At 41.0% G+C, this 18,850-nt stretch overlaps 2 protein-coding genes across 3 annotated transcripts in view; one reads left to right on the top strand and one right to left on the bottom strand.

The window, feature by feature from the left end:
* Positions 1 to 18,850, bottom strand: part of enpp4 (ectonucleotide pyrophosphatase/phosphodiesterase 4) — a 62,939-nt gene that overhangs the window by 10,846 nt on the left and 33,243 nt on the right. The gene's annotated exons all lie outside the window — the stretch shown is intronic.
* On the top strand, positions 6,149 to 17,093 carry enpp5 (ectonucleotide pyrophosphatase/phosphodiesterase 5). Its single transcript, XM_048530576.2, has 3 exons — positions 6,149 to 6,983; positions 8,304 to 8,483; positions 16,669 to 17,093. The coding sequence occupies exons 1-3, from the start codon at positions 6,149 to 6,151 to the stop codon at positions 17,091 to 17,093; spliced, it is 1,440 nt and encodes a 479-aa protein (XP_048386533.2).

The following is an 18,850-nucleotide window of genomic DNA, read 5'->3' on the forward strand; positions in this document are numbered from 1 at the left end:
TCCATTTGCCACCTCTCAGCCCAGCTCTGCAGCTTATCTATGTCTCTCTGCAACCTACAGCATCCTTCGTCACTATCCACAACTCCACCGACCTTAGTGTCATCTGCAAATTTACTAACCCATCCTTCTACGCCCTCATCCAGGCCATTTATAAAAATGACAAACAGCAGTGGACCCAACACTGACCCTTGTGGTACACCACTAGCAACTGGTCTCCAGGATGAACATTTCCCATCAACTACCACCCTCTGTCTTCTTTCAGCAAGCCAATTTCCAATCCAAACTGCTATATCTCCCACAATCCCATTCCTCCACATTTTGTACAATAGCCTACTGTGGGGAACCTTATCGAACGCCTTGCTGAAATCCATATACACCACATCAACTGGTTTACTCTCATCTACCTGTTTGGTCACCTTCTCAAAGAACTCAATAAGGTTTGTGAGGCACAACCTTCCCTTCACAAAACCGTGCTGACTATCCCTAATCAATTTATTCTTTTCTAGATGATTATAAATCCTATCCCTTGTAACCTTTTCCAACACTTTTCCAACAACTGAGATAAGGCTCACTGGTCTATAATTACCAGGGTTGTCTCTACTCCCCTTCTTGAACAGGGGAACCACATTTGCTATCCTCCAGTCATCTGGCACTATTCCTCTAGATAATGACAAGTTAAAGATCAATGCCAAAGGCTCGGCAATCTCCTCCCTGGCTTCCCAGAGGGTCCTAGGATAAATCCCATCCGGCCCAGGGGACTTATCTATCTTCACCCTCTGTAGGATTTCTAATACCTCTTCCTTGTGAACCTCAATCCCACCTAGTCTAGTAGCCTGTATCTCAGTATTCTCCTCGACAACATTATCTATACTTATTGCTCTGTCCAATAAAGACAAGCATGCCAAACACCTTCATCACCATGCTGTCTATAGGCACCCTGTCTACCTTCAAAGAACACTGAATCTCTTGGGGTGGGATTAGACAGCCATGCCTGACAAAGGAAGTCAGGAAATAATATCAAAGAAAAAGAGACAGCCTATAAAGTGGCCAAGAGCACTGGGACATCAGAAGATTGGGAAGGCTACAAAAACAGGATAACAAAGAGGGCAGTAAAGAAGGAGAGGATCAAATATGAAGGTAGGCTAGCTAGTAATATTAGAAATGATAGTAAAAGCTTCTTTCCATACATAAGAAACAAACGAGAGGCAAAAGTAGATATTGGGCCACTCCAAATTGATGCTGGAAGGCTAGTGATGGGAGATAAGGAAATAGGTGAAGAACTTAATTACTTTGCGTCAGTCTTCACAGTGGAAGACATGAGTAATATGCCAACAATTAGGGAGAGTCGGGGCAGAGTTGAGTATGATAGGCATTACAAAAGAGAAAGTGCTAGAAAAGTTAAAAGGTCTAAAAATTGATAAATCTCCTGGCCCCAATGGGCTACCTCCTAGAGTTCAGAGGGAGGTGGCTAAGGAAATAGCGGAGGCTTTGGTCGTGATCTTTCAAAAGTCACTGGAGTCTGGAAAAGTCCCAGATGATTGGAAAATTGCTGTTGTAACCCCTTTGTTTAAGAAAGAATCAAGGCAAAAGATGGAAAATTATAGGCTGATTATCCTAACCTTAGTAGTTGGTAAAATTCTAGAATCTATTATCAAGGATGAGATTTCTAAATTCCTGGAAGTACAGGGTCAGATTAGAACAAGTCAGCATGGATTTAGTAAGGGGAGGTCGTGCCTGACAAACCTGTTAGAATTCTTTTGAAGAGGTAACAAGTATGTTAGACCAGGGAACCCAGTAGATGTTATCTATCTAGACTTGCAAAAGGCCTTTGATATGGTACCTCACGGGAGGCTGCTGAGCAAGGTGAGGGCCCATGGTGTTTGAGGTGAGCTACTGGCTTGGATTGAGTATTGGCTGTCTGACAGAAGGCAGAGAGTTGGGATAAAAGTCTCTTTCGGAATGGCAACCAGTGACTAGTGGTGTCCCGCAGCGTTCAGTGTGGGGGCTGCAGCTGTGCACCTTGTATGTTAATGATCTGGATGAAGGGACTGGGGGCATTCTGGCGAAGCTTGCCGATGACACGAAGATAGGTGGACAGGCAGGTAGTACTGAGGCAGTGGGGAAGCTGCAGAAAGATTTAGACAGTTTAGGAGAGTGGTCCAGGAAATGGCTGATGAAATTCAATGTGAGGTTTTGCACTTTGGAAAAAAGAATACAGGCATGGACTATTTTCTAAATGGTGAGAAAATTTGTAAAGCAGAAGTACAAAGGGATTTGGGAGTGTTGGTCCAGGATTCTCTAAAGGTTAACATGAAGGTAAAGTCTGTGATTAAGAAAGTGAATGTAATGTTGTTGTTTATCTCAAGGGTTGGAATATAAAAGCAGCGATGTGCTTCTGAGGCTTTATAAAGCTCTAGTTAGGCCCCATTTAGAATACTGTCCAATTTTGGGCCCCACACCTCAGGAAGGACATACTAGCCTTAGAGCATGTCCAGCAGAGATTCACACGGATGATCCCTGGAATGGTTGGTTTAATGTATGATGAATGGCTAAGGATCCTGGGATTGTACTCATTAGAGATTAGAAGGTTGAGGGGAGATCTAATAGAAACTTACAAGATAATGTATGGCTTAGAAGGGGTGTACGCTAGGAAGTTGTTTCCATTAGGCTGGGAGACTAGGACCCGTCCGCACAGCCTTAAAATTAGAGGGGGTAAATTTAAAACAGAAATGAGACGACATTTCTTCAGCCAGAGAGTTGTGGGCTTGTGGAATTCATTGCCATGGAGTGCAGTGGAGGCCGGGATGTTGGATGCCTTCAAGGCAGAGATCGATTTTAAATTTTTGATCTCTCAAGGAATCAAGGGCTATGAGAAGAGTGTGGGGAAGTGGAGTTGAAATGCCCATCAGCATGATTTAAATGGTGGAGTGGACTTGATGGGCCGAATGGCCTTACTTCCACTCCTACGTCTTATGGCGCCTCTGTTCAAAAATACTCCCCAGGGCCCTACCATTAACCATTTAAACCCTGCCCTGATTTGCCTTACCAAAATGCAACATCTTGCATTTATCCAAATTAAACTCCTATCTGCTACTTCTCAGCCCATTGGTCCACTTGATCAAGATCTCTTTGTACTCTTCGATAATCTTTTTCACTGTACTGCTAACTTTAGTGTTGTCTACAAATTCAGCACTTGGCATTTTTCTTTCTCCACTATAAACTATCGAGCTCATTCCTGTTTCACCTGAGGAGTATCGTGCCGGAACTAGCATTAGGCATATCTGAAAATAAGTTCTCACTCAACCTGGTGAAGTGGTACTGATATGCATGCAGACCTGATGCCATTTCACAACTATGAAATCAAATCTTTTGTCTGGTGTAAGGGGGAGCGGAAGTATGGAGGAGAAAGTTTGGGGGTAGTAAAAACGACTGATGAATATCTACCTGTCCATTCGTTTGTTATCAGTTGATCGGGCAGCATGTATTATGAAAATTGCTTCTCTGACTTTCTGTGAAATAACTCCTATAAGTTCTGAATATCAATAGCTTGGTTCCTGGGTTACAGTTTTGCCAAACTGAGGATGTAAATGATGTTGACCCTTCTATTAGGAATCCCTCTGGACTGAGTCCATCACAGTGATTCTGCTTTACTGTGTTTCTGTTGACTGGTCTAGAACATTAAAATGTTGGCCTTATGCCAGTTTGCAATTCCTGTCTGTAATGGCCGTCTATCATTTGATTTCTTTGCTATGCTTAAAAATAAAAATCAACAAAAGACTGAAATGAGTATGTCTGTTTTAGTCTCGTATTGAAAGGTTTAAGTTTCTGCTTTGGGTGCAGAGTTGTCAGGGTTTAAATTGTGCCTGAACTGGTGCAAGTTAAATTTTTCTTTCTGTCAGCCTATGAAATCTGCTGTCACGGAGTGCAAATTTGGCAGCATTTTTTAAGAATGTAATTTAAGAGAAACATTACTTTAAAAATATTCCCTGATATATTTAAGAGCAATAACCTGGTGTGGTTTGATTAATACAGCTGAGAATGGATTTATTACAATAAACATTTTAAGTTACAGTCACCTTTATAATTAAAAGAAGGTGTTAAAAGTTTGCTGACGTTTCAGGTCTGGACCCTTCTGCAGAATAGATTAGATTCCCTACAGTGTGGAAACAGGCCCTTCAGCCCAACAAGTCCACACCGCCCCTTGGAGCATCCTCCTATAAGCCTCACACCCCTGAACACTATGGGCAATTTAGCACAGCCAATCTACCTAGCTTGCACATCTTTGGACTGTGGGAGGAAACTGGAGCATCCCGAGGAAACCCACGCAGACACGGGGAGAATGTGCAAACTCCACGCAGACGGTTACCCGAGGCTGGAATCGAACCTGGGTCCCTGGCGCTGTGAGGCTGCAGTGCTAACCACTGAGCCACTGCCGCTCTTAATAGAAGGGTCCAGACCCAAAACATTGGCTTTCCTGCTCTTCTTGATGCTGCTTGGCTTGCTGTGTTCATCCAGCTCTACACTTTGTTATCTCAGATACTCCAGCATCCACAGTTCCCACCATCTCCAAAAGATTTATTGATGTTGTTGTTGGAACTATAATTTCACCCAAAAGCCAGAAAAGGAAAAATTTTAAGTGATAGTTAAATGTTTACAAATTGAAACTGAAGTTAATGATTCAGAGTGGCAAAAAAAATGGAGCAGCAGAAATATAGAATTTCAAGAAAGGAAAAGCAATGCGAAAGAAGCATGAGAGAGAGAAATGGGAAAGAAAGGAAAGAGCGAGGACGGAGGAGTGTGTTTCAGGAAAAGAGGCAGGAAAAGCAGTTTGCATTAAAATGCTTGCGCTTAGGAGCGTGAAGACCACTAGCTCAGACTTAGGGATGGAAGAAACGCAGTCTGCAAATTTAGCTCAAATTTGAGGAAGCAGAGGTGCAAGCTCTATTTTTAGAACAGGTAGCACAGCAGCTAAAGTGGCCAGTCCAGTGTTGGTAATTAGTACTAAAGTGTAAGCTGTCAGGGAAAGTGCAACAAAATTATTCCCTCTTGTCTGAGGAAAGTGCAATTGAGTAGGAATTTTTTTTTTAAAAGTCTATCTTATAGTCTGTTAGGGTTGGAGGCATACTGTCAGAAATGCCATACTGTTGGGAAATGGCCTAACCAAGTGTACCTCAAATTTGAAAGGGTCAGACAATTCCTTTTGACCAATGGGTATGGGCATTTAACACAAACCACTTATGAATAACTCTTTAAACTAATTCTGTCTGAGGTGTTGAACAATCCCATAATCTTTCCAATAAGAATGCTTTTAGAAACTTAGTGACTGGGCTGATGATTATGAGCTGATTCTGGACTCCTGCTGTTGAACTTCATCTCACATAATGTAGGGTGACCATTGTTGCACTTAGGAATGTAGGATTATGATTATAAAGAGTGAAAGTTATTTTCTTCATTTGTAATTAATACTCCATTTCTGTTACATTTTGAATTCTTCTGCTGATACCAGACAAAACGCTTATCAATTCCTTGAAAGTAAACACAAGTGAAATATTAACAATATCTAAAACACATACCTTTAAAGACACTTCAAACAGTGCTGTAATAATTTTTCAACATTAATTATTTTGAGAATAGTAGTACACTAGAGGCAAAACTTCTTAGACTCCAAGCTATTGGACAGTGAGGAGGCCTTACAAGCAGCAGATGTTTTTCTGGAAAATATGTGGATTGCTTGCAATTTTCTATCCATGGAAGATTGTGGGCAACAAGCCAGAGTTTCTCTTTGATTGTGTAGAAGTACAGTTGGCGAAAGATCTAAAAGTTTCAAAAATTTTACATGTTTTCACACCACCTCTTCTAGCAGGTGCACCATCTCTGCCATGTATATCCTAAGTATTTAAACTTGGATGCTAGTTGTGGCCATTTTTATGTTGAAACATTTCTTGGTGCCAGAGAGATAAGTGTGCCCTTAGTACTCGACCCCAACTAAATACTTCAAAGATTGGATGGAGAAGAAGAGAAAATTGTGGTTCAAAAGAGTTTTTAATATTGCATTGAGCTCTTGCACTGATATGTAAACAAAGTTGATAGATGTTATTTCTGTGTTGTAGCTGGTGTCTACATACCTAACAGTAAATAAATGAGTATCATGATACCTCACGCCAGGCAGATGTGTCTTTGCTACATTGCAATTGCCTTCACTCTCACTGAAGCTACATCTCGTGAGCTGGACCAACCAAAAGTACTGCTGGTATCGTTTGATGGATTTCGATGGGATTACATCCATAGAGTTCCAATGCCACGCTTTAAGTATGTCATGGAAAATGGTATTCGTGTAAATCGAGTTACAAATATTTTCATCACAAAAACCTATCCAAACCACTATACCCTTGTCACTGGGTTATATGCAGAGAACCATGGGATTGTAGCAAATGAAATGTATGATCAGGATTTAAATAAAACCTTCTCTATGGATGGAATGGACACATATGATCCAGTCTGGTGGGATGAGGCATATCCACTTTGGGTTACAAACCAGCTTCAAGGCCACAAGAGTGGGGCTGCAATGTGGCCTGGTACTGATGTTCAAATACATGGGATGTATCCAACTCACTACATGATCTATAATATCTCTGTTTCTTTTGAGGATCGAGTGAATCAGTTGATTGACTGGTTCAGAGGAAAAGAACCTGTTAATTTTGGCCTGTTGTACTGGGAAGAACCTGATCAGTCAGGCCATGAGTTTGGGCCTGACAACGCTTTCATGGATAAAGTCATTGCAGATATTGATTTAAAGCTTGGTCACCTTGTAGAACAACTCCAGAATGCTGGACTCTGGAACACAATAAACTTAGTAGTCACAAGTGACCATGGGATGACTCAATGCTCGAGAGACAGGATCATTGAATTAGATCTATACATTGATCGTGATCTGTACACATGGATTGATTTTACACCAGTTTCTGCTATATTGCCCAAAGAAGGTAAGATAAAATTTATGACAGTTGGTTTTTTTGATAAATCTTGGATTCAATGTATTTGGAATATAATTGAGATCAACTATCTTGGACTTGAACAAGGCACCTTAGAAAATTTTCTTAATGTTGATAGATTGAGTTGTGGAAGACAATTGGGTTTGAGTATCCACATACACAAGTCACTGAAAGCTAATGCACAGCTATAGAAATTAATCATTAGCATAAAGGAATATTTGCTCAAATGGATTAGATATAAAGCACAAATGGGGTTTTCAGGGTGGCATGATGTTGGTGTACCACCCAGATCAGTGTAGGTATGTCAGCTATTTACAATTTATAGAAATGATTTGAATGGATGGGCAGTAAGGTTATCACATTTGCCAGTGACTTAAAAAGATGTGCAGGAAAGTTAGTTGTGAACATGAATACACAAAGCAAAGATGTGCAAAATAGAGTGTAATGTGGTAAAATGTGAAATTGTCCATTTTGACAGTGACAGTGGGAATGAACAATAAGTATATTACCTACAAGTGAGAGATTGCGGAGATGTGAAATATAGAGATCTGGGTTTCCTAGTATATGCATTGCTAAAAGTTAATCTATATAGTTACAGCAAGTAATCAGGAAAGCTAATAGTGTTAGTCCTTATTGCAAGGGAAATTGAATACAAAAGTAGGGAGATTATGCTTCAGTGATACAGGGCACTGCTGAGACCACATCGGGAACAGTATGTACAGTATGGTCTCTTCTTTTAAGTAAGGATGTAAATCTATGGGAAGCAGTTTAGAGAAGACTTAATACCTGGAATGGACAGTTGTCTACTGAGGAAGTTTGGATAGGCTAGGCTTGAATGTGCTGAGTTTAGAAGAGTAAGAAGCAACTTGAAAGGTTTAAGATGCTGAAAGAGCTTAACGTGGTGGATGCGGAGAAAATGTTTCTACTTAGCGGTGAATCAAAATCTAGGTCTTACTGTTTAAAAATCAGGGCGTAACTATTTAAAACAGGTGATATTAAATTTTCTTCTTCAGAGGATCATGGAACTCTCTTCCCAAGAAGGTGGTGGAAGCAGAATCCTGAATTTAAGTTAGAGGTGAATAGATTCTTGCCAGTCAAGAGGATAAAACATTATCAAAGATAGGAAGGAATGCAGATTTAGGTTCACAATCAGATTAAGTAGTGAAGTTGGTTCAAGATGCTGAATTTGCTACTCCAGTTCCTTGTTCATATGAATGCTCCAGCTTAGTTTCCAGCTATCTTTCAACACAGACTTTTGAATGCACTTCTTGCACCAGCCACTGATGTGACAGCCATTTTGTTTTGTTGCAGGCAAAAACAATGAGATATATGATGCTTTAGTGAATGCTCATCCCCATATGACTGTATACAAGAAGGAGGATATTCCAGATCGCTTTCACTATAAGCACAATAAAAGAATTCAACCAATAATAGCTGTGGCAGATGAAGGGTGGACAATTAATCAAAATAAAACAACTAGAAAATTTAATTGTAAGTATTTTCTTTTTAATAATGTTTTGTCACTCCAACTATCAAATGCACATTATAAGCTTTTACTTGGCTGCTTCAAAGTACATTGAGAGAAGATTAATTAATTTTTTGATCCAAAGATGACAAAGATCTTCAACACAAACTGCAAGGATACAGAACTGATACATTGTGGTGCACGCATGAATTACACCTGAACATGTAAATATATTCAAGTGTACCAATTTTTCCCCTCAATCTCTTTTAAGCATCTTACTATTTGATTTCCATTGAAATTCTCTTCTATTCCAAGTGCAGTTATGGTTTGAGTGTTTTCAGTACAGCTTTGTATTTTGTAATGAGACATTTAATGATCTTCCAAAGGTAGACTGAGCAAAAGTAATTGTTGTAAAATCTTACTGGTTCACCAGTGTCCTTCTTTTTATAGCAATGTTCCTATTTGGTTTTGCCCATACACTGAATTGATTGAATCCTGACTTCATATTGAAGTCACCTAGCAAATTGGTCCGTTGAATCAAATGACAGTAGAACAACTAAAGTTGGGCAATGAATGGTGATCATGTCAGTGGTATTTGCATCCCAAAATTAAAATTTTTAGACTGAAGATCTAAAAGGTCCCAGGTTTCAGCAAAATGAACGCTTCCTGATCGTGGGTGGCAAGGTGGCTCAGTGGTTAGGCACTGTGCTTCATATGCAGGCTAGGTCGATTGGCTGTGCCAAATTGCTCACCAATGTTCAGGGATATGTAGGTGGGTTATAGGGGGATGGGTCTGGGTGGGATGTCTGAGGGTCGATGTGGACTTGTTGGGCTGGAGGGCCTGTTTCCACCTTTGTAGGGATTCCTTATTGAATATATAATATTCATACTGTACTTATTTTAAATAATTCATTTTATAAGTTAATGTGCCCTTTCTTAGTTCAGAGACTTACTCTTAAGTATCTGTAACTCAAAACTCCCAAATTATGGTTTACACACATGTTTACTTGGTACTCAACACAGACCTTATGCACAATAAGAATTATACTCATTTGCCCACATATGCAAGGTTGCCTGGGCATGTCTGAGTTGAAATAGGGGGATTGATCAATTGTTTCTTGGCAGCTTCATCAAACTTTCTGATCATATTAGCAGCTAATTCTTTGTTCTCCAGTTCTGACATGATAAATGAGATAATAATCTCATCCCTGCCAACTTCTTGGTTGCTGCACAAACAGCATGTTTGTTACAAATTTAACAGTAACTTTAACCTGATCAATTTAATATTCAATCTGATCAAGACTGCCATTTTGCAGGTTATCATCTTCTTAGTTCCTTTAATAATATCACAGCTACACCGCATTGATCACATTATGAGCTTAGAATTGGGATAGCAAGTATCACTTACTGCAAACAGATTTCATGTCCTTAAACATTAGTAGGTTCAGTTGAACACCACATTACAGATTCTGTCTCTATCTCCCCATTCTCTTGTCAGCAATTGTTTCTTTTCCTCTTAGGTTATTTATGTACATCACTCTTAAGCATGCAGGTACAGTAGACGGTAAAGAAGGCAGATAGTATGTTGGCCTTCATAGTGAGATATTTTGAGTGCAGGAACAGATGTCTTACAGCAATTATACAGGGCTTTGATACCACACCTGGAGTTTTGTCACTTATGGTGAGCTTATCTGAGGAAGGATATTCTGGCCACAGAGCGAGTGCAACAAAGGTTTAACAGACAGATTCCTGGATGGCAGGACTGATGTAAGACATATGACATTGGATGGTCCACCATGAATGACAGAGCGCTTGAAGGGATGAATGATCCAGTCCATTTCTCATTTTTGACATTTCACCAGATGTCACTGTTCATGGGACCAATGGGTAAAGCAGCAGATCGCTTAACGACTCTAACCCTTTAAATCTGATCTAGCTAGGTTTTGATAAAACCTTTTGATTCATGATTCCATAGCTTCCCCCAAGGAATTTCTTTCTGGAAAACCTCTTCCATAATTGTTAGCTTCTCCAGTTCCTTGTCGAACTGACAGAGAACACCACAAAGACAACCCCCACAAACTGAGCTATGTCCAAAACATATGAGAATATTCTTATTTAAAGTGGACTTGGGCATTTATTCCCCAGTTCATCCACCAGGTGGTTAGTTATATTTCTTCAATATCCAGTTGCACTTGTCTTCTTTTAGTTTTATGTATGTAGGCTAACCCTTATTGGACCTTGGTCATATGCCACAGCTGTGGAGGTATGGCAAAGGAGATTCAGTTTTTAAAAAAAAGTGGTCCAGTCAGACATCAAATGATTGGCTTACAGGACTACTATTTATGTTTATGTCCACCAGCTCAATCTGTCCTCCTCGAGTGTAGTACTGGGACCAAACAGACTATACCATTGTCAAGGTTGCACTGCATTCCACCATGTCAGAATGATTTCTGGAAGGCTGTCATAACGTATCTCCCCTTGCTTGGGTATGTTGAACCATTCTACATCATGACCATCGATGCTACCTTCACAGCACAGTTAACTCCCACCTTAATCCTGCATTAGGCTTCCTCAGTAGCCTAGTAGAATGGGAGCACATTTATAGTCGATTTTTTTCCATACTTCATCCCTCCAACATTTCAGATATTAAATTCATACTTCGCTTCTGAATTCACAAAGGAGGGCTGCATGGTGGCACAGTGATTAGCACTGCTGCCTCACAGTGCCTGGGACCTGGGTTTGATCCCATCATTATTATCGAATCATTATAGAATCCCTACAGTATGGAAGCAGACCCTTTTGGCCCAACAAGTCCACACTGACCCACAGAGCATCCCACCCAGACCCAACCCCCTTTTAAACCCACCTAATCTACACATCCCTGAACACTACGGGCAATTTAGTATGACCAATTCACCTAGCCTGCACATCTTTGGACTGTGAGAGGAAACCAGAGCAAACCCATGCAGACACAGGGAGAACATGCAAATTCCACGCAGGCAGTCACCCAAGGGTGGAATTGAACCCAGGTCCCTAGTGCTGTGAGGCAGCAGTGCTAACCACTGTGCCATCATGCTTGGCAGTTATCTGTGTGGAGTTTACATGTCTGCACAGGTTTCCTCTGGGTGCTCAGGTCACCTCCTACAGTCCAAAGATGTGCAAGTTAGGTGGATTGGCCATGCTAAATTGCCATGTAGCATCTTGGTGTTTATAGGCCATGTGGATTAGCTATGGCAAATGTTTATGGGGATAGAGTGGGGGAGTGATATGTTTGCGTGGGATGCTTTTCAGAGGGTCGGTGAAACTTGATGGGCCATACGGCCTCTAACTGCACTGTAGGAATTCTATGATTTTGAGGACACAAAAATGTAGAAATGATGGGGAACATGGATTAGTGAGAGGGAGGAACTGAACCAAATCTCCAATATTAGAGAAATGGTGTTGGGATTAAAGGCTGGTAAATGTCCAGGGCATGATAATTCATATTCAAGTGTAGTTAAAGAGGTAGCCCTAGAAATAGTGGATACGTTTATGTTCATCTTCCCAGATTCTTTGTACTCCAAAACAGTTCCTAATGTAGCCTCACTAGTCAATAAGGACGGGAGAGAGAAACGGAATTATAGACCAGTGAGTCTGACATTTATCGTGGGAAGATGCTGGTCTCCATTATCAAATATTTTATAGCAGAACACTTGGAAACAGTGGCAGAATCAGACACAATCAAGGTAAATCATGCCTGACACATCTACTCAAATCCTTCAAGGATGGAATGAGTTCAGTTGATCAGAGAGCCCAAACAATGTGGTTTATATGGATTTTGAGAATGCTTTCAATTAAGTCCCACATAGGAGATGAATATGTAAAATTAAAGTGCACAGGATTCAGGTAGTGCATTGAGACAAATAAAATTGTTTAGACAGGTAACGGAGTAGGGTACTATGACCCTAGCTATTTACAACATATTTTGATGATTTATATGATGGACCTAAACACAATATATTGAAATTTGCATATGACAAAGCTAGGTTGAAGGGAGAGCTATGAGGAGGATGGAGAGATATTGCAGTATGATTTGGACAGGCTGAGCAGTCAAATGCAGAATAATACAAGTAAGTGTGAGGTTATCCACTTTAGTAACAAAAATATAAAGACAGATTATGATTTCAAATAGCTGGAAATTGAGAGAGGGGAATGTTCAACAAGGCTTGAGTGTCCCTGTGCATCTGTCACTGAAAATAAGCGCACAGGCAGTAAAGAAGGCAAACTGTACATTGACCATCATAGCAAGAAGACTCCAGTACAGGAACAAGGATCAGAGATAATGGGAACTGCAGATCCTGGAGAATCTGAGATGTCTTGCTCAATTATACTGGGGATTTGTAAGGCCACACCTGGTATATTGTGCACAGTTTTGATCTCCTTATCTGAAGAAGGATGTTCTTGCTATAGAAGACATGCAGCAAATATTTACCAAATTGATTCCTCGAATGGCAGGATTAATATATGAAGAGAAATTGAGTCGGTTAGGACTCTTAACTGATGTTCAGAAAAAATGAGTGGGGAGTCTCATAGATTTTATAGGTTTCTAACAGTTTTGTTTTTATTCATTCACGGAACAAAAACATAGTTGGCTAGGCCAGCATTGCCCATCCTTTCCATCCCTAAGTGCCCAAGGGGCAGTTAAGAGTCAACCACATTGCTGTGGGTCTAGAGTCATATGTAGGCCTGGCCTCCAAGAATGGCAGTTTCCTTCCTTAAAGGCCATTAGTGAACCAGATTGGGTTTTTTTTCTGACAATCAACAATGGTTTCATGGTCACAATTAGACTCCATTCCAATTTTTTAAAACATTGAATTCACATTCAACCACCTACCATCCAGTGAGAATACCACTACTGCATCCCCAGCCCCCACCTAGGAATCTAACTAACAGAATTGGACAAATTAGATGCAAAAGATGTTCCCTATGGTGGGGAAAGTCCAGAAGCAAGGGTTATAATTTAAGGATAAGGGGCAAACCTTGTCAGACTGAGATGAGAAACTTCTTCACCTGGTGAATGGCGAACCAATGGAATTCACTACCACAAGTGGCTGAGGCTAAAACATTGTGTTTGCAAGGAGGAAGGTAGGTATAGCTCTTGTGACAAAATGGATCAAGAAATATGGGGGAAGAGCAGGATTAACAAGCTCAATGCCATAATCAGCCATGGCCATACTGAATGGCAGAGCAGGCTTGAGGGGTAGAATGGGCTACTTCTGCGAGCCTCTTCTACATTTCTATGTAAAAGACAGTGGAGCTGTTGATGGTGGTAAAGGAATAAAGGATGTAAAATACATGTGATCTGAATAGAAGGAAATAAGTCAATCCTCTTGACAATAAAGCTAACAAGATACAAACAATATGTAGTGGGGAGTGGAGTGGGCTAGGTGGGAGGTCAAAATGGACGACAATGTTCATGCTGTGAAGTTGTTAAACTCAATGTTGAGTCCTGAAGGCTGCAAATTGTCCAAGTGGACAATAAGGTGCTGTTTTCCCAGCTTGTGTCGAGCTATGCTGGAACACTAAAGTAGCAATAAGATGGAAATGTTGGCATGGGAGTATGATAGTTTGTTAAAATGGCAAGCATTTGGATGAATGGGGCTATTCTTAGACACAACAAAGGTGTCCTGCAAAGCAGTGAACAAACCTGCATTTAGGAACAAAATCAAAGTTGCTGGAAAAGCTCAGCAGTTCTGCCATCATATGTGAAGGAACAAACAAAGTTAACATGTCAGGTCCAGTGACCCTTCCTTGGAGAAAGTGTCACCAGACCCAAAACGCTAACTCTGTTTTTTTCCTTCACAGATGCTGCCAGACCTGCTGAGCTTTACCAGCAACTTTGATTTTGTACTTGATTTATAGCATCTGCAGTTGTCGGTTTTTATTAAGCCTGCATTTAGCTTTGCCAGTGTAAAACAGACTGCATAGTGAGTAGTGAATACAGTTGACTACAATGAACAAAGTACAAGTAAACTGATCCTTCATGTGGAAGGTGTAATTAGTGCCTTGGACAGTGAAGAGGAAGGCGTTGAAGTCAGCAAGTGTTGCAACTTCTGTGGTTATATGGTTAGTTACATGAGTGAGGAAATGTTCAGTGATGGAAGAGTGGAAGGTGTTTGTGAAGGGAACAGACTGTGTGAAATGCTGACAGAAGGGGAGGGAGTGATGTGTTTGCTGGTGATATTCTGTGGAGAGTAGTTGAAATGGCAGAGGATGATCCTTTGAATGTGGGGTGGAAGTAAGGGCAATGAGATCACTGTCCTTGTCAGGAAGGCAGGGGAAGTAGTGAAGTCAGAACTGAGAAATGAGTCAGACATGGCTGAGGGCCCTTTTAACCATGATGTGGAGAATCCTTACAAGAAGGACAAGGTTAACATATCAGAGGCATATATGGTGAAAATGGCATCAGAACAGATGCAACAGAGTCTCTTTTCCCCACCAACCCATGTTATTTTGATCAACTCTACTGAGAATGACGCCTGATTTTCTCTATTCAACACTACGTTCTCAGCTATTTTGCATTTCAATCTCAACTTTACTACCACTTTGGTATGGGCATCCTTGCCCTCTTCTACTTGCTCCTCCCCACTTTAGCAACAAAATAGAGAGCATCATTTTCTAATCCTTTTTAGTTGCAAAGAAGAGTCATTGGATTCATAGTGTTAACACTCTGTCTCCACATTTACTGCCAGACCATCTGGGTTTCTAACATTCCTTGTTTTATTTCTGGTGAAGTCCATCCAGATTGACCATCATAGAACATAGAACATAGAACAGTACAGCACAGAACAGGCCCTTCAGCCCACAATGTTGTGCCGACCATTGATCCTCATGTATGCACCCTCAAATTTCTGTGACCATATACATGTCCAGCAGTCTCTTAAATGACCCCAATGACCTTGCTTCCACAACTGCTGCTGGCAACGCATTCCATGGATGTTCCACTCTTCAGCTCACTCCACTCTCCCTTTGTCTGTGGCTTGGGTTATTTGCCAACGTACTAGACAATCATAGATATTGTCCGAGTTTGTTTGCCAGATGTTTGAGTTTATCCAGCAGTTTCTCTCTTTGCTTCTTTCACATAGTCCTCTATATTTGACTACATCCTCGGCCATCATCTCATGTTTGATATGCTCCCAGGTTCCCTCATTGCCTGGATGCCATGCATCTGGACTTCTAAGCAATAACTATCATTTCCAATCTGTCTTTTAAATAGAACCTTCTGTCCCTACTGTCATTGGCCTTTGTGGTCCTCTAGGCCTTTTTATTCCTATTTTACATGACTGATTTCCTTTAAAAGCTGAACTCTTAAGTTGAGCTTCCTTGAGATCAGGTGTAGGGCACCAATGTAACTTCATGCTTACCCATACTGGCTGCCACTATTCTGGACTTAGTGAGCCCAAGACTACTTTTAGTACAATCACTAATGTGGAAAACTGAGTTCTCTATATCCTATGATTGATTTAAAGAACATATCTAGAAATCAAAGGAAAATGAATTGAGTGAGAATATTACTGGTCTTGGAGTATGTCCCCATTAATAGCTATTCACCCTCCTAGCTGTATCATGATCTAGTCCTTTGTTCAACTGTTTTTCTCTCTTTCAACTCTAGCCCCATCTTCTGCATATAAGTCAACATTGTCCTAGCTACGGTCAGTCCTAAATTTTGGGTCAAGTGACCCTTTCCTTAACTTTGATTTCTCTCCATAAATGCTACCAGATGTGCTCAGCTTTTTCAGCAATTTGTTTTTGTTGGAAATGGAAAGATCGCCTGAAACCAAATAAGTTCAGTAACTAAGTACTAATTCAATTATAATTTAGTTGCTGTGAATTTATTATTAACTTATTCCAATGCTTTGAATTTTTAAATAATTATTTATCATATTGTTTGCAACTTAAATGTATCAAGAGTGCATTAGAGCATCAAAGCACATTAATGCTTGTCAAAACACACTTTCTACTCCTGTTGCTTATTGTAACTGGTTTGCAGATGCATCTGTGTATCTAAAAATGGATCCTGATAGCCATTAAAAATGGCTGGATCTCCTGTGTTCGGAATAAATACTACATTCAATAAGATCTTTCAGGAACTATTTGTAGGATTTTTATGTAACTCTGTGCTCATGTGAAATTATTATTATTTGCCACAGAACTGCTCTTTTCTTTCCTTAGTGGGTAATCATGGATATGATAACACCGTAAAAAGTATGCAACCATTACTGATCGCTCATGGTCCTGCTTTCAAGAAGAACTTTACCAAGGAAACCATGGATATTGTTGACCTCTACCCACTAATCTGTCACCTATTGGGAATTGACCCAATGTCAAATAATGGCACCTTAAACAATGTTCAAGAATTATTAGTTAATGGAAAAGTGATCACAACTGAAAGTTCAGCTGTGGATATTGTATACCAGGATGAAATAAATACCAGGGGCTCATATGCTTGGCTAGGTATTCTACTTGGAAGTGTATTGGTTGTTGGTTTTCTTATAGTATTTGCACGGCAAGTTACAAGACGACAGATGTCTGGATTGAATATTCACCAACGTGAAATGTCTCAACCCTTGCTGTCAAGTTACATTGAGTGTATTTAACTGTTCTTTGATATACAACTTCACATTTCAAAATACCTTCTGTCAGTTGTGATTTATCATCTCAAAATGGTATTAACTAGCTGAAGAGATTGCAGTCATACAATGTGTGAATTTAGGGTTATAGTTTTGTACACATTTGAAAATGTAGCTCCTGCATGCCTCCTGCACTGCCACAATGATGCCACCCGAAGGTTGCAGGAACAGCAACTCATATTCCGCCTGGGAACCCTGCAGCCATATGGGATCAATGTGGACTTCACCAGTTTCAAAATCTCCCCTTCCCCTACTGCATCCCTAAACCAGCCCAGTTCGTCCGTCCCCTCCCCCCACTGCACCACACAACCAGCCCAGCTCTTCCCCCCCACCCACTGCATCCCAAAACCAGTCCAACCTGTCTCTGCCTCCCTAACCGGTTCTTCCTCTCACCCATCCCTTCCTCCCACCCCAAGCCGCACCCCCAGCTACCTACTAACCTCATCCCACCTCCTTGACCTGTCTGTCTTCCCTGGACTGACCTATCCCCTCCCTACCTATACTCTCTCCACCTATCTTCTTTACTCTCCATCTTCAGTCCGCCTCCCCCTCTCTCCCTATTTATTCCAGTTCCCTCTCCCCATCCCCCTCTCTGGTGAAGGGTCTAGGCCCGAAACGTCAGCTTTTGTGCTCCTGAGATGCTGCTTGGCCTGCTGTGTTCGTCCAGCCTCACATTTTATTATCTTGGAATTCTCCAGCATCTGCAGTTCCCATTATCTCTGAAAATGTAGCTGGCAGTTTGCCCCATAACAACTTGGATGGTAACAACACTGCAGAGGGTCAGATCTACTAGTAAGTAGTGCCAATAGAGAACCATGATTTTGAGTGATTAAGGACATTCAGCCTCTGATTTTTGGGTAAGTGTCCTCAAAGTTAGACTTCAAGAAATTCAACAATGCAAAAATCACTAAGCAGAGACTGGCAGCCAAGTTCCATAACCTATGAAGATGGTCTCAATCGTAACACTAGGTTCATGTCACACTACAGGTGACCCTACCACACTATACACACATGTTACACAGACCCTCTCTCTCACAATACTCCAACACCCTCACACTCTCTCAAGCATGTGCACACAGACAAATGCACACATGCGCATACACACACAAATTGTTTCCTCCAAGGTGTTTGTGTAGTTGCAGATGCATTCTGTTCTGATCAAAAAAAATCTGAGTTTTAAAACCCAGTTTAAATCAAAGGACGGATCCTAAGCAAGACCTCACACCTAAAATGCGCAGTCACCTCTTGCATACATTGATAAAGCTTTTCATTATCTTGGTACAAGGACTTGAGAGGAATCTGGATTTTGCATTTCAACCTTCCTAACTGATTTAAAGACTCAACAAGAGGTGGCTAGATTTAGGGATAATGGGAACTGCAGATGCTGGAGAATTCCAAGATAATAAAATGTGAGGCTGGATGAACACAGCAGGCCAAGCAGCATCTCAGGAGCACAAAAGCTGACGTTTCGGGCCTAGACCCTTCATCAGAGAGGGGGATGGGGAGAGGGAACTGGAATAAATAGCGAGAGAGTGGGAGGCAGACCGAAGATGGAGAGTAAAGAAGATAGGTGGAGAGTGTATAGGTGGGGAGGTAGAGAGGGGATAGGTCAGTCCAGGGAAGACGGACAGGTCAAAGAGGTAGGATGAGGGTTAGTAGGTAGATGGGGGTGCGGCTTGGGGTGGGAGGGATGGGTGAGAGGAAGAACAGGTTAGGGAGGCAGA

Source organism: Stegostoma tigrinum, chromosome 4 (genome assembly GCF_030684315.1).
Source record: "Stegostoma tigrinum isolate sSteTig4 chromosome 4, sSteTig4.hap1, whole genome shotgun sequence".
Taxonomy (NCBI): domain Eukaryota; kingdom Metazoa; phylum Chordata; class Chondrichthyes; order Orectolobiformes; family Stegostomatidae; genus Stegostoma; species Stegostoma tigrinum.

Excerpts from the sequence above, each read along its gene's own strand:
- enpp5 (XM_048530576.2), top strand. The coding sequence starts at position 6,149 with ATGATACCTCACGCCAGGCAGATGTGTCTTTGCTACATTGCAATTGCC. Across the intron at positions 6,984-8,303 it reads TGCTATATTGCCCAAAGAAG|GCAAAAACAATGAGATATAT; the intron begins GTAAGATAAAAT and ends GTTTTGTTGCAG. Across the intron at positions 8,484-16,668 it reads AACAACTAGAAAATTTAATT|TGGGTAATCATGGATATGAT; the intron begins GTAAGTATTTTC and ends TTCTTTCCTTAG.